Genomic DNA, 12,623 nt, shown 5'->3' on the forward strand with positions numbered 1-12,623 from the left:
ATAATTTCTCACATAAAGAATGTGTATTTTTAGTTTGACCCGAAACTTACACCATATGAACCTGGTGTTGATATTTATTTATGGATCTGATGGAGAATAATGGATTTCATTACTAGTGCACAGCTGCTCATCTGTGTCATCTGCTTCCATTTGGTTTTCCAAGTTTATTTCCTTAAGTTGCTTCAGAAACCATGCTTCTGGGAATTTTAGATCCTTATGCAATGTAATTCCTTAAATGTTCTTAAAGTAAAAATTATTCTGTTTGGAGTCTGATATATATATATATATATATATATGTTATACTTTAATGTTTGGCTTTCCAATCTCTCTTGTTGTTTTGAATATTGTTACATTTGCTATTCTATGATGTCATAGTGTGAAGTTAAATCAAAAGCCTACTTTTTAAAAAATTCTTGACAGATGTTCATTTACATCACATAGAAGAATTTTCACTTCTTATTAATGACAAATTAATAATTTTTCAAAATCTTTATCTTTGAAACTGTGCATGACATCTAATTAAATTGGTTTATATGCAATGAGTTTAGTATGAGGTACCTTTTTACTATAGGATAAGCCACTCCTAGCCATTTTTAAAAGACTATGTAGCTTTGGCTTCCCTGGAACTTGTGCAAAGAAGGCTGGCATTTAACTAACAGATATTAACCTCCTCTGCCTATCAATTGCTGGGATTAAAGGCATCCATCACCACATCTGGCTCATATGAAATAACTCTTAAAACTAGAGCATCAAGAATATTCAGGGACATTTTTTAATTATCCTTTTTATTCTCACTGATTGATTGATTAATTTATCATTGCAGATCAAAAAAATCAACAGAAATTTCCCTGTAAACCAGCAGGTAAGATCAAGTAATACTTGAAACACTGATTCATACTCTTTTTCAATATGTCTTTTATAGAAGGGAGTCTTGGTGCCATCTGATTCTTATATAGAAATAATTGATACTATAGTCTATCTTCAGGGAACAATAGTCTATCAGCTTCACTGAATATATGAAAAGTACACTTTCAAGATATGTATTCTGAAACAAAACCACTTTGGCCAAAATGATTATATTGATTTGTGTACAGTGCTGAGGATCTCGGCATAGTATTTCTATAAAATAGCATTGGTATATCTTATATTAAAATATTTTGCGTATTTTGCCTGCATATATGCTTGTGCATGCTGTACCTTTAGGACTACAAGAGGATGTCAGGACCCTCGAAGTTTAGATGGGTGTGAGGTGCTGGGAACTGATCCCTGGTCCTCTGGAACTACTAAGTCCTCTCTCCAGTGGCTAGTATGTTCTACTTTTTAGTGTTATCTTTTAAATTTACCTCAGTGCCTAATGTATCAACAGAATTCCAGGTGAGTTTAACTTATTGCCTAGAATGAAAAGAATGTCTGGTTGATCCCACAGGTTAACAAACTTTTCTCTTAATATCAACTTTGACTTACAGCCATCACTCACAGTCTAAGCACACACCCCTCTTAATATGTTAAAAGGTTTGAACTATATTTTTACTTGTGAAACTTGAAAATATTCAACTTCTGCTCTGAAACATTTGTATAAAAAGACAGTTTCTTAAAGTATATTTTGAACATTTAATAATAAATATGTATCTTCGGTTTTTATCATTATTATCATTAGAATTGCTAAAATCGTAGCCATACATTGTTCTATGAATAACAGCATTTTTTAAAGTTCAGACCAGTGATGGTACTGGCCAAGGTTAGCTCACAAAGCTGTTTATAAAGGAGACAGTATGAAAACAGCAGAGCTCTGGAGCACAAAGATGGGAGCAAAGCTCTGGGATCTACATATTTCACTCGTCTACCTACACAGACATACACTTGGGAGCCTTTTTGATAATGGGCAGATTCAGAGGGTGAAAAGGTGCAAACGTCAGCACATTTTCTAACATATTTGAAGCACTTGATTTCAGTGAAGATACCAGAACAGGAAGTTTCTGATCCCTGAGTTTTCAAGGATAGCTCAGGTTATGCTGTGTGGCTCCATCATCTTCAGAAATTTGTTCTGGTGGTCACAAGGAACAACTTCAGAAGGCATAGCAATGATTCCATAGGACTGTGGAGGCAGAACGGACATTGATAAGAAAGTATTTGAATACAATGAAACAGATATGGGAGAAAATCAAGACAGTCATCAATAGGTGGATCTCTTTTGTTGTAAGACAGATAAAAATGGAAATCTGAAGGTTTTGTGTAACTTACAAAAATGAAAACAATACTATTTCTTTGATGCATGAAGGGCTTTTAGAGGTCTCCCAGATTTCCTCTTTCTAGAATCAGCATGTAAGTCTGAATCTAGAAAGATGATTTACTGCATTTTATAAACCAAATAGTCTCACAATTTTTTTTACTTAGAATCATAAATGCAGTTTTACACTACTGCTAAGGGTAAAGTATGAGGAAAAAGAGAAATTTTTAACAATTCATCTGAATGAGAAATTTCATAAATGAGGAAATCCTAAAGGAATTTGGCGTTTTTTTTTTAAACATTGTTGAGGACAATTATATATGGTAAAATGATAAATGGAGAGAAATGCTTGATTACATACAGTACTGAAGTTGCTTTATTTGGTCTATCTCATTGTAAGTCCCTACTTACATAACGACATTCTGGGTCAATTTGACTGGTTTTCTTAGGATTTCTATTGCTGTAATGAAACACCATCATCAAAAAGCAAGTTGGAGAGAAAAGGGGTTTCTTTGGCTGACCCTTCCAGATCATAGTCCATCATTGGGTGAAGTCAGGACAGGAAGTCAAGTAGGGCTAGAACCTGGAAGCACGTGCTGATGTAGAACCCATGGACAGGTGTTACTTGCTGACTTGCTCCCACGGCTTGCCCAGCTTGCTCAGAATCAAAGACCTCCAGCCCAGGGACAGTGCTACCCACTGTGTGCTTGGCTTTCTCCAGTGATGACTAGTTGAGAAAATGCCTTACAGCTGTAACTCATGGAAGGATTTTCTCAATTAATGCTCCTTTCTATCTAATGACTCTAACTTGTGTCAAATTGACCCACAAAACCAGCCAGTACACTGGTTAAGTTTTGTTTTTCTTTAACACAAGCATGTATAGGGAGTAGATCATATTGGTTCATGCACATGGATTTAAATCAAATAAGGTTTTTGGTCACTTGTAAAGCCAGACATTAACATCATGTAGCCACTGTGTCTATCCAAGTTACTGTAATACTGAGTGAATTAAATAAGAATCACATACAAGGGACTTGAGATATAAGTCAGACTATAAAGTAGTTGCCACAAATATGAGGACCTGGGTTCAATCCCCAGAGCCCACATTAAAATTTAAATACAAAACATGTATTAGCATGTCCACTGGTATCATTATTGAGGTCTATATAGGTAGCCATATTGGTGAGGCTTCATGAGTATAGTTTCTCTGACATTCATAGGAGACATAATTTCACAGCAAACTATCTGCTTTTCTGGCTCTTACAGTCTTTCTGCCCACTCCTTCCTCAATGGTCTTTGAGCTTGACACCCAGAAACCATGTTGTAGAGGTCTTGGGTTGTGACTGAACAACACAGGATCTCTTGTTCTCTGAACTTTGACAGGTTGTGGTCAATAGGTTCTTTGCCTGTTGCAAAGAGATGTCTCTTTAAAGAGGACTAAAAATTACACTAATGTGTGGATACAAGTATAACTATTTAGAGTGTAGCTAGTAATTATTATGGTTCAATGAAGTGACAGTTGAAAATTCTCCTTCAAGATATATGAGTTTACTAGCCAGAAGAACACCAATGGTCATGCTAACAGGAAAAGGATAGCGAAGTGATGTCAAATGGGGAATTCTAATAGAGGAAGAATTGGGTATTTGTTTTTTATTTTTTTGTTTTGTTTTTGTTTTCCTAGAAAGATTCCCTGCAACTAGTTGTCCAATATCAACTAGTCAGACCTGAGGTCATATACATAATGCATACAGGCAGCATTATAGGAATAGAGAAGGTCATACCTAGGAATATATATATGCATACATGTGATGATAATTAAAGAAAAAGGACAAAATTTATATAAAATAAACAAAATACTGGAGCATCATGGTGCAGGCTTCTAATCTCAACTCTGGGGAGATGGAAGTTCCCTGGGGCACACTGTCTTGTGCAATGCAGACCTTGGGTGGAAAATCAAGACAAGCAGCTCCGTTGGAACAACCCCCAGGTCTGACTGCTGGCCTATATTCAGGTGCGCACATGCACATACATACAGTCCCTTACAGGATAAACATCAGGACTGTTGGAGGCTACACACATGCATTCCTCGATGGCAGCTGCAGATTTGGGTGAATGTGTGTATTGGTTTACTTTTCAGTAGAAACCCATGTGTCAGGGAGTGCATAAAAAGAGATTTACGTAGATCACAGCTTTAAGTCCTGACATCCCATTGACTCAGCCTCTGTTGAGGGTTTCTGTGATTACCTGATATGGTGACAGATGCTTTTACATCAGGAAGGGAATGGGCAGTCTTGCTTTTCTGTAGGCTCATAGGAATTCCACCTGTGAAGTGTGACAACAGGGAGGGAAAACTGGGACTCAAAGAAACATGGATCCAGGGGTCCTAAATGTATATAAATAAATAAATAAATACATTCATTGCCAGATCAATACATACATCAATACATACATTGCCAGATCCATTGTTCCCTGGCAAATGCAGGCTACAGCAAATAAGGGAAGCCTCTGGCAAAGTTCTCGGGTACTACTGATGAAATTCTTAACTTCTGCCGTGATGGAAACTCTTGGTCCAATAATTTCATTCATTTCACACCCTTCACCTTCCAGCTAGATCTTATATCAGATACGGATCTGTGTGATAAATATCTAGGAAGAGAATTAAAGGTTGCTGAAGGTAATTTGCCTATGTACGAGCAACATTACAACTCTCTCTCTACAACCCTGAAACTCTAATCTGTCAGCCTTCAGAATCTTTACCACAGATTTGGGATTTTCAGCAAGTTGCAGTTCCCAATAATAAAGACTAAGGAGAAAAGAAGAAATTCCTGATTAATAAAATGAGAGCCAAAATTATTCCTGCCTACAAGGTGTGCAGGGACAAAGATGGAACAAAGATTAATGGAATACACAATCAAAGGCTGGTCCTACTTGAGACCCATCCCGTGGGAGAGAATCAGTCCCTGACACTGTTAATGTTACTGTGCTATGCTTGTAGACAGGAGCCCTAGCATAACTCCCAGCAGCTGATGGAAACAGATGCAGGGACCCACAGCCAAACATTAGACAGAGCTCAGGAAGTCATATGGAAGAGTTGGGGGGATGACTGAGGGAGTCAGAGGGATCAAAGACTCTACAAGAGGACCTACAGAATAAACTAATTTGGGTTCTTGGGGGCTCAAAGAGACTGAACCACCAAACAAAGAGCATTCAAGGATTGGTCCTGGGTCTCTTGCACGTATGTTGCAGATGTACAACTTGGTCTTCATGTGGGTACTCCAGCAAATGGAGTGAGGGCCTCCCTGACTCTGATCCTGCCTGCCTTTAGATCCTGTTTCTCTATGTGGGCTGCCTTTTCCGGTCTCAATCCTGAAGTGATGTCTTGTGCAAGGTGGGTTGGTAACCATGGGGGACCTCCCTGTTCAATGAAAAGAAGGAGAGGGGAAAATGTGTGTGTCCATGTGAAGGGAGGGGGACTTGTAAGAGAGGAGGGGGCTGTGATCAAGATGTAAAATAAATAAATAATAAATAAATAAATATGTGAGTGACTTGAGGAACTGAAATAAATGTATGTCATTCCACAGAATTTCATCATTAGCTTTGACCATGTTTGTTATTTCTGGTGAATTTTCAAGCATAGGTTCACTGTAACACAACATATATGCATGTGTGTTCATAAAATCTTATCACAAGAAATGTGATTAAAATTCCTCCTCATATTCCTAAATTTCTCCCTACTAATAATATGAATAAAATGAGGAAAAGTAAGTAACTCAAGTTACCCACAATTGGAAACGCTCTGCTTCCTGTGAGATTTTCAGATGTCTTTCCACTTAACAGAGAAGTTCAAAGAGAAAGACAAAAACAGAGGAAAAAATCAAAGCCCCCAGGAGGTTGAAAAGCAGCTGTTTCCTGCTGGGCTCTCCCATTGCCAAGAGTAACTAGGTTTTCAGGATCCCATTCTCACCCAGAGCTTTGCAGCCAAACTCATAAACCATGTAGGAAATAAACTAAGCCAAGCCACCTACAGAGAAGAGAAGGATCCATGAACTAAATTTTCTAATAATAACAGCATTTGGAATAAAAATGTAGATCCAATTAGAAGATCAAATAGCATTGTAGTGTTTTTGCCCTTGTAAGTGAGTTGGTGTTTTTTCTTTTACAGGTAAGGGAAGTTTTAGAACCCTTTCTATTGAAAGCAAATTATTATTATTATTATTATTATTATTACTATTATTACTATCATTGTTGTTATATTACAGTTTACTCACTTTGTATCCCAGCTATCGCCCCCCCTCGTCTCCTCTGACCTACCTTCCCTCCCTCTTCTTCCTTTATACCCCTCCCCCAGTCCACTGATAGAGGAGGTCCTCCTCTCCTTCTATCTGCCCCTAGCCTATCAGGTCTCATCATGGCTGGCTGCATCATTTTCCTCTGTGGCCTGGCAAGGTTGCACCCCTCAGAAGGAGAGTGATCAAAGACCCAGACATTGAGTTCATGTCAGAGATAGCCCTTGCTCCCCTTACTAGAAAATCCTCTTGGAAACTGGCTTCCTCTGAGCAAGGGTCTAGGTCCACTCCATGCATGGTCCTTAATTGGAGTATCAGTGTCTGTAGGACTTCCTGGGCCCAGGTTTTTTAGTCTTTGGTTCTCCTTGTGGTGCTCCTGTCCCCTTCAGGTCTTTCTATCTCCCTTTTCTTCCATAAGGTTTCCAGCACTCTGCCTAAAGTTTGGCTATGAGTCTCAATATCTCCTTCAATACCCTGATGGGTAGAGTCTTTCAGAGGTCCTCTGTGGAAGGCTCCTGCCCTATTCCTTGTCTTCTCCTACTTCTGATGTCTATCCTGTTTGCCCTTCTGAGTGAGGTTTCAGCCTCTTCCCTAGGGTCCTCCTTGTTGTTTAGCTTCTTTATGACTATAGATTTTAGCATGGAAAATAAAATTATTTAATAAGAAAAATACTTACAGATCTAATTCTCAGGGACTATGAAAATATAAACATTTCTAGTTGAAATAAGTGACAGCATTTTTATCTTCTGCATCCAGGACAATGAAGCTTTGTGTGAGAAAGCCTAGAGAGTGTGTTTTTCTTCTCTGCAGACTACAAATGGATACAAAGAGTTTAAATGTGTGGGTAATGTTTTCATACTGTTGTGTTATTTTATTTATCTATGTGTTTATTTTCTTGTTCATTTATTTAGAGACCAGTCCTCACATACTCCAAGGCAACCTGGAACTCCTTTTATAGCAGGATGACCTTGAACTATTTTTTCCCTCTTGCCTCTGCCTCATGAATGCTTGGATTATAATCGGGTGCCAGCATGATTATTCTGGTCATTATATTATTAATATTCACTCTTCGTAAGTACGACCAGTGGTCCTGGTTGTATCACCATTCTGTGCTTGCCTGAACAATATTTTTTGGGACAGCTTATAACGTTTCACTGGGTTCATGAAATTAATCCTAGCAAATCTAAATGCCATAACAGAATGATTTCCAAGGAATAGTTACAGTTAAATAGACAAATTTGAAAAGAACACAACAAGATCTACACAGGAATGTATTTTTTATTTTAAGTAAGGTGAGCCCATGCCACATGCTGCTGTCTACATTTTTATTTCTTTAAGTATGATTTAGTTGTCCAAATTGTATGACCCATCTCCCTTGATACACATAGGGGAACATAAGTGATTAATACTAAAGACACACATAGTAACAATGTTTGGTTGCAAGGACACGTTTATTCATTTGTGGTTTAATGGGGTGACTGTAAACTCCATAGTGCTTCTGCTATAAATGTGACTGAGAGACAGGAGGTTTTTTCCAGTTCTTCATCACGTAGGAACTAACACAATGCTTGTGTTTTCTAATCTAGTTTTAGCAGTACCTGAAGCATGAAAATATAACTCAGAATTTATAACTAATACGTTAAGAGACCTGTCCCAGGAAATACTTTCAAATTAATTCTTGGGAAGCAGAAACACATTGCTGTTTAGGAATTGCAGTTTTCAACAGCAGTTAAATTTTCAGAAGCATGGCATAGGCTATTAACTGAAGGACAAAGCAGGTAAAAACTCACAAGTGTCTCTTAAACTATATTTATACGTATGGTTATACTTGAGCTGTAGAGGTGAATGGAGAGTTGGGAATTGAATGAATACATAATGCAATATTAATCATGCCATGTGCTTTATTATTATCACCTTTTATCAACTTAAAATATATCTCGTGAACTATTTCCTTGCAGGGAAAAAAGGTAAGAACACTAAATCAAGCAGTGTGGTGAGCCAAATACTATAAAAACATAAATAAATTCGGATTTTGAAATCTGAAAAATGCTGTCAGGCTAAAAGAGGATATATGGATATGTGACCAGGGAAGGCTGAGATTGTTAGTTCCATAGATGCAGAATGAACCTGTGGTACATAACCACCCACAATGGCACACAAGAGGAGCAGCAGAGCATACCCAAGCCAGATCAACCCTGACCCGAGTTTCCCCAACTATGGGAGAAAAGAAATTATGCTGAAAATGAAGAAAGGGGAAAGAAAGTAAGAGTTTATGACTCAGCGTGAGTAGAACTGTGACACTTCTTCACCCTGGGTTTGGTGGGTCTTTGACACAAGTAGAGTAGAAGCCAGACATACTAGTTCTAAAGAGAAAGCAAGTGATATTTTTTTGTACATAAAAGAGAGACAAACAGGCTCACCCATGGAAACACACACCCATCATTGTACAGGGAAGAGTGTGAGGTTCATGTTTCTGTGCAAGAAGTAGCATGTTGTCTATGAAGGGACACATGACTTTGTGTGTCCTTTATACATTTATACGTGACTTTGGAGTGCATGTGTAAATGTACTGTAGAGTACGGAAAGCCCACACCCGTGTCACAGGTTACTCTGGATGTAGATTTTATGACTCTCATTCTTTATGGTGAGGTTGAGCACCAGTTCACAGCCAGAGAGCTCTGCATTCTTGGCTTATTCCAGCATACCTGCCTATACCTCTCTGTGCTTCTGCTTAACTATTCACGTATTTCTGCTGTTAAAATAAGATGTTCAGTAGTTTGACCTTTTTTTCTCCCCTGTTGGTTTCACTCTTCTCAAACTATCCCCACAAAGTCTAGTCTTAATCCCAAGAAAACCCCATGCTGTATGAAGTAACTAGGCATTTAAGAAGTATTCGGCTCTAATTCTGTGAACAGGCCCTGTCTGGTTACTAAGAGAAGTTGTTGGAGAGTGAGGCTGTCTCTTGTATTTTACCTTTTTTTCCAAGTAAGGGAATAGAGAAGTGATTTCTGAACCAAGAGAAAGGCATACTTCTAACCATTATAGATTTGAGTCCCAAGCTTATGAAATATCTCAGCAGGTGACATGGTTGCCAAAGACTATGGAGATTTGAGTTTGGAACCAGAGATCCCTGTAAAGCTGGAAACAGTACCATGCTCCTCTCATTTCATCATTTCTACTGCGAGAAGAAAAGTTAACTCCCAGGATCCCACAGGCCAGCTACTCTTGCATGCACAGCATCAAATGCGAGACCATTTTCAAACAAGCTAGAGAGAGAAGATTGACACCAAGGTTGTTATTGGAGCATGCTGTAGTGCGCTGAACCCTTAATTACAGATCTAATTCTCAGGACTCTGAAAATATAGTTCTAAACCTTATCATTTCAAAGTCCAGAATATCATCACTTAAGTTACAAAAATCATGTCCAGATGACCTTTTCTCCATGTGCAAACACAATGGTCTTCAAAATGTTTTTTAGTTTCCACTCTCTGACCAGTTCCCAGCTGCTGCCACATCTTATCTGTTTCAGCAGAAATAGCCTTCTAAACCTGTGTTTTCTGCAGCACATTTTCTCAGTACAACAACTTTAAAGAAGATGCATTTCTTATACCAAAATCATTCTCCCTGAGAAGCCAAGGCTCAGGGTCTCATAACATAAGGCTTGAGCTAGATGAATCTCTCATATACAGCATGGAGTCCTCTTCCAGGACTCACTCCAGACAGAGGAACAGAGACTGGGATTTCTGAGGCTGTTGCCAATTGCTAATATAGAACAGACAGTTTGCTTCCAGAACGGACAGTTTGCTTCTTTGTGGCCATAAGCCTGTGTACTTACTATTTAATTTCCTTAAAATGCTTTTCCTGAATAGTCTTCTCTAGTCTAATGCTCCTTTTAATTAAATTAAAGTCAGTTCATTGAAGACTGCGTATTCAGTATCTCTTCATCATTGCCGTCTTTGGAATGTTGGTAGAAATTTACACAATCGTGGACAAGAATCTACCAACTAGTCATTACCTCTCATGTTCATGGTGACTGAATATACAAGGGTGTGAGCTACTGGATACTATGTTAGGGTTTAAGTTCAATTTTTTTTTCTTCAAAGAGTTGTTCCAAAGAAATCTGCTAAAAGTTCATGATTTTTAGCTCAGTTCATTTGGGGTGATATATCAAACTACAATATATCAGGTGGAAAGTAAAATTATCTGTATCTATTTTTATATCTATATCTATCTATCTATATAAATAAAGAAAGAGAACCAGAAAGAGAGAAAGAGAGAGAGAGAGGAAAAACGGGTCTCTCTAAGAACCCTGGCTGTCCTGGAACTCTATTTAGACCAGACTGGCCTTGAACTCACAGATATCCACGTGCTTTTGCCTCATTAGTGCTGGGATTAAAGGCATGTCCCACCCTTCCTGGCCTCATTTCTATACTTCCCAGGAATAAAAAATGTCCAAGACACTAACAGATTCTGTATTTCATAATGATCTGAATATTGGTGGGCATATGACCATCTTATTGCTTTAACGGTGGAAGGTCTGTGAGAGTTCTCCAATGTATTTAATCTCTTCCATGAAGACTCTAGCTTTATGACATTATTACCTTCCAAAGGTCCTTGAAAATGTTCTCACTTTTGAAAACAGGATTTAAAATATGGGTTTGAGGGATACAGGCACTGAAGTATATAAAGCAAGCTCATTATAGACTTTGTGCTCATTTAAATATAAATATATATGCACATATAAATACATATATATGTATATATGTACATATATATATATAAAACATAGTAACAGATAGTACATACTAGACATTGAAGTATATCACTGTAGTGATTATAAGCCTTCAAGAAAAAGAAGGGTAAATTGTTTTGTTTAGGAAAATGGCAATACTACTATAAGTTAATGAGATTTGCAACTCTATAAATTAGTGTATATTCAAAGTATTACAGAATACTGTTGATTCCTTTCTACTGTACTTTTTGAGCAGTGGAGTACCAATAATTTTCCCCATAGTACTGACTATTCAAAGAGCAAAATAAAAGATCACTTAGTGATTGTCTTATTGGAAAATGCCTTTCAAAATACTCATATGTTCTGATGAGGACAAACAACAGTTACTCCTGCGAACTTTGCTGTTTATAAGACTTCCCAGGGTTCTATGAATAAAAACTCAGAGGAGTCCACCATGTGTCTCCAGCAGAGGAAAACAGGATTTGTCATCTTGACCCTTTTTATCTCATTGAGTATTTGTTTGAAAATTAAATATAAAGTTTACAGTGAAACATGCTAAAACAGTGGCAAGTTTTCTGCCCTTGTTTTATGTGTGTTTTTTGCCCCACCAATAGCTAATACCATATTGTTGTGAAGGCATATCACTGTAGATGTGGACTGTACTGATTAAAGTTGGTTTAAAAGGTATCATTATCTGCTTAAAGGTTATTACATGTTACCATTTTTATTTATTTTGTTTTCTTTTTTAATATAATTTTTTAATATCAATTACAGTTTACTCACTTTGTATCCCAGCTATAGTTCCCTCCCTTGTCCCCTTCCAATCGCACCCTTCATCCCTCATCTCCTACCATGCCCCTTTCTAAGTCCACTGATGGGGGAGGAAGCCCTGCCACTCTTTTGGTACATTCCTTCCTTATCTGTACTCTGTCTTCTCCCCTGTTCCACATACCAGCCTTTCCAGGACCTTGAACATTTTCCTTGTTCATTTGTTTCTAGTTTCATGGTTTGGAAATGATGACTCAAGAATCTACATGACAAGAGTTGACTGTTCTCTTAAAATCCAGTAGTCTTCACCGCGCATCACAGAAATATCCCTTTGTAACAGACTGAGACTACAACAGACAACAACAACCAGTCATGACGCTGAACTGTGGAGACTAGTCCCAACAGAAATATCTACAGACCACCACAGCACCTAAGGCTTAGGGAACTCTGTGGCAGAAGCGGAGAGAAACATGTAAGAGCCAGAGGCTCAGGGAGTTTGCTGTGAGATTCTATCTCCTAGTAACATTAGAAACTCTAACTGTAAAGCCTTACCAACATGACTGCCCAAATATGAGCTGAACAAGGATGACTCCAATTAACATGCCAAACC

At 38.0% G+C, this 12,623-nt stretch overlaps 1 protein-coding gene across 3 annotated transcripts in view; it reads left to right on the forward strand.

The window, feature by feature from the left end:
- Nucleotides 1-12,623, forward strand: part of Sntg1 (syntrophin gamma 1) — a 647,228-nt gene that overhangs the window by 537,364 nt on the left and 97,241 nt on the right. For all 3 annotated transcript variants that reach the window (XM_060385900.1, XM_060385899.1, XM_060385901.1), the window contains one exon: nt 824-862. In XM_060385900.1, the coding sequence (XP_060241883.1) occupies nt 824-862 (39 nt within the window). The remainder of the gene's footprint in view (nt 1-823; nt 863-12,623) is intronic.

The sequence above is a fragment of the Meriones unguiculatus genome, chromosome 6, assembly GCF_030254825.1.
Source record: "Meriones unguiculatus strain TT.TT164.6M chromosome 6, Bangor_MerUng_6.1, whole genome shotgun sequence".
NCBI classification, from domain to species: Eukaryota; Metazoa; Chordata; class Mammalia; order Rodentia; family Muridae; genus Meriones; species Meriones unguiculatus.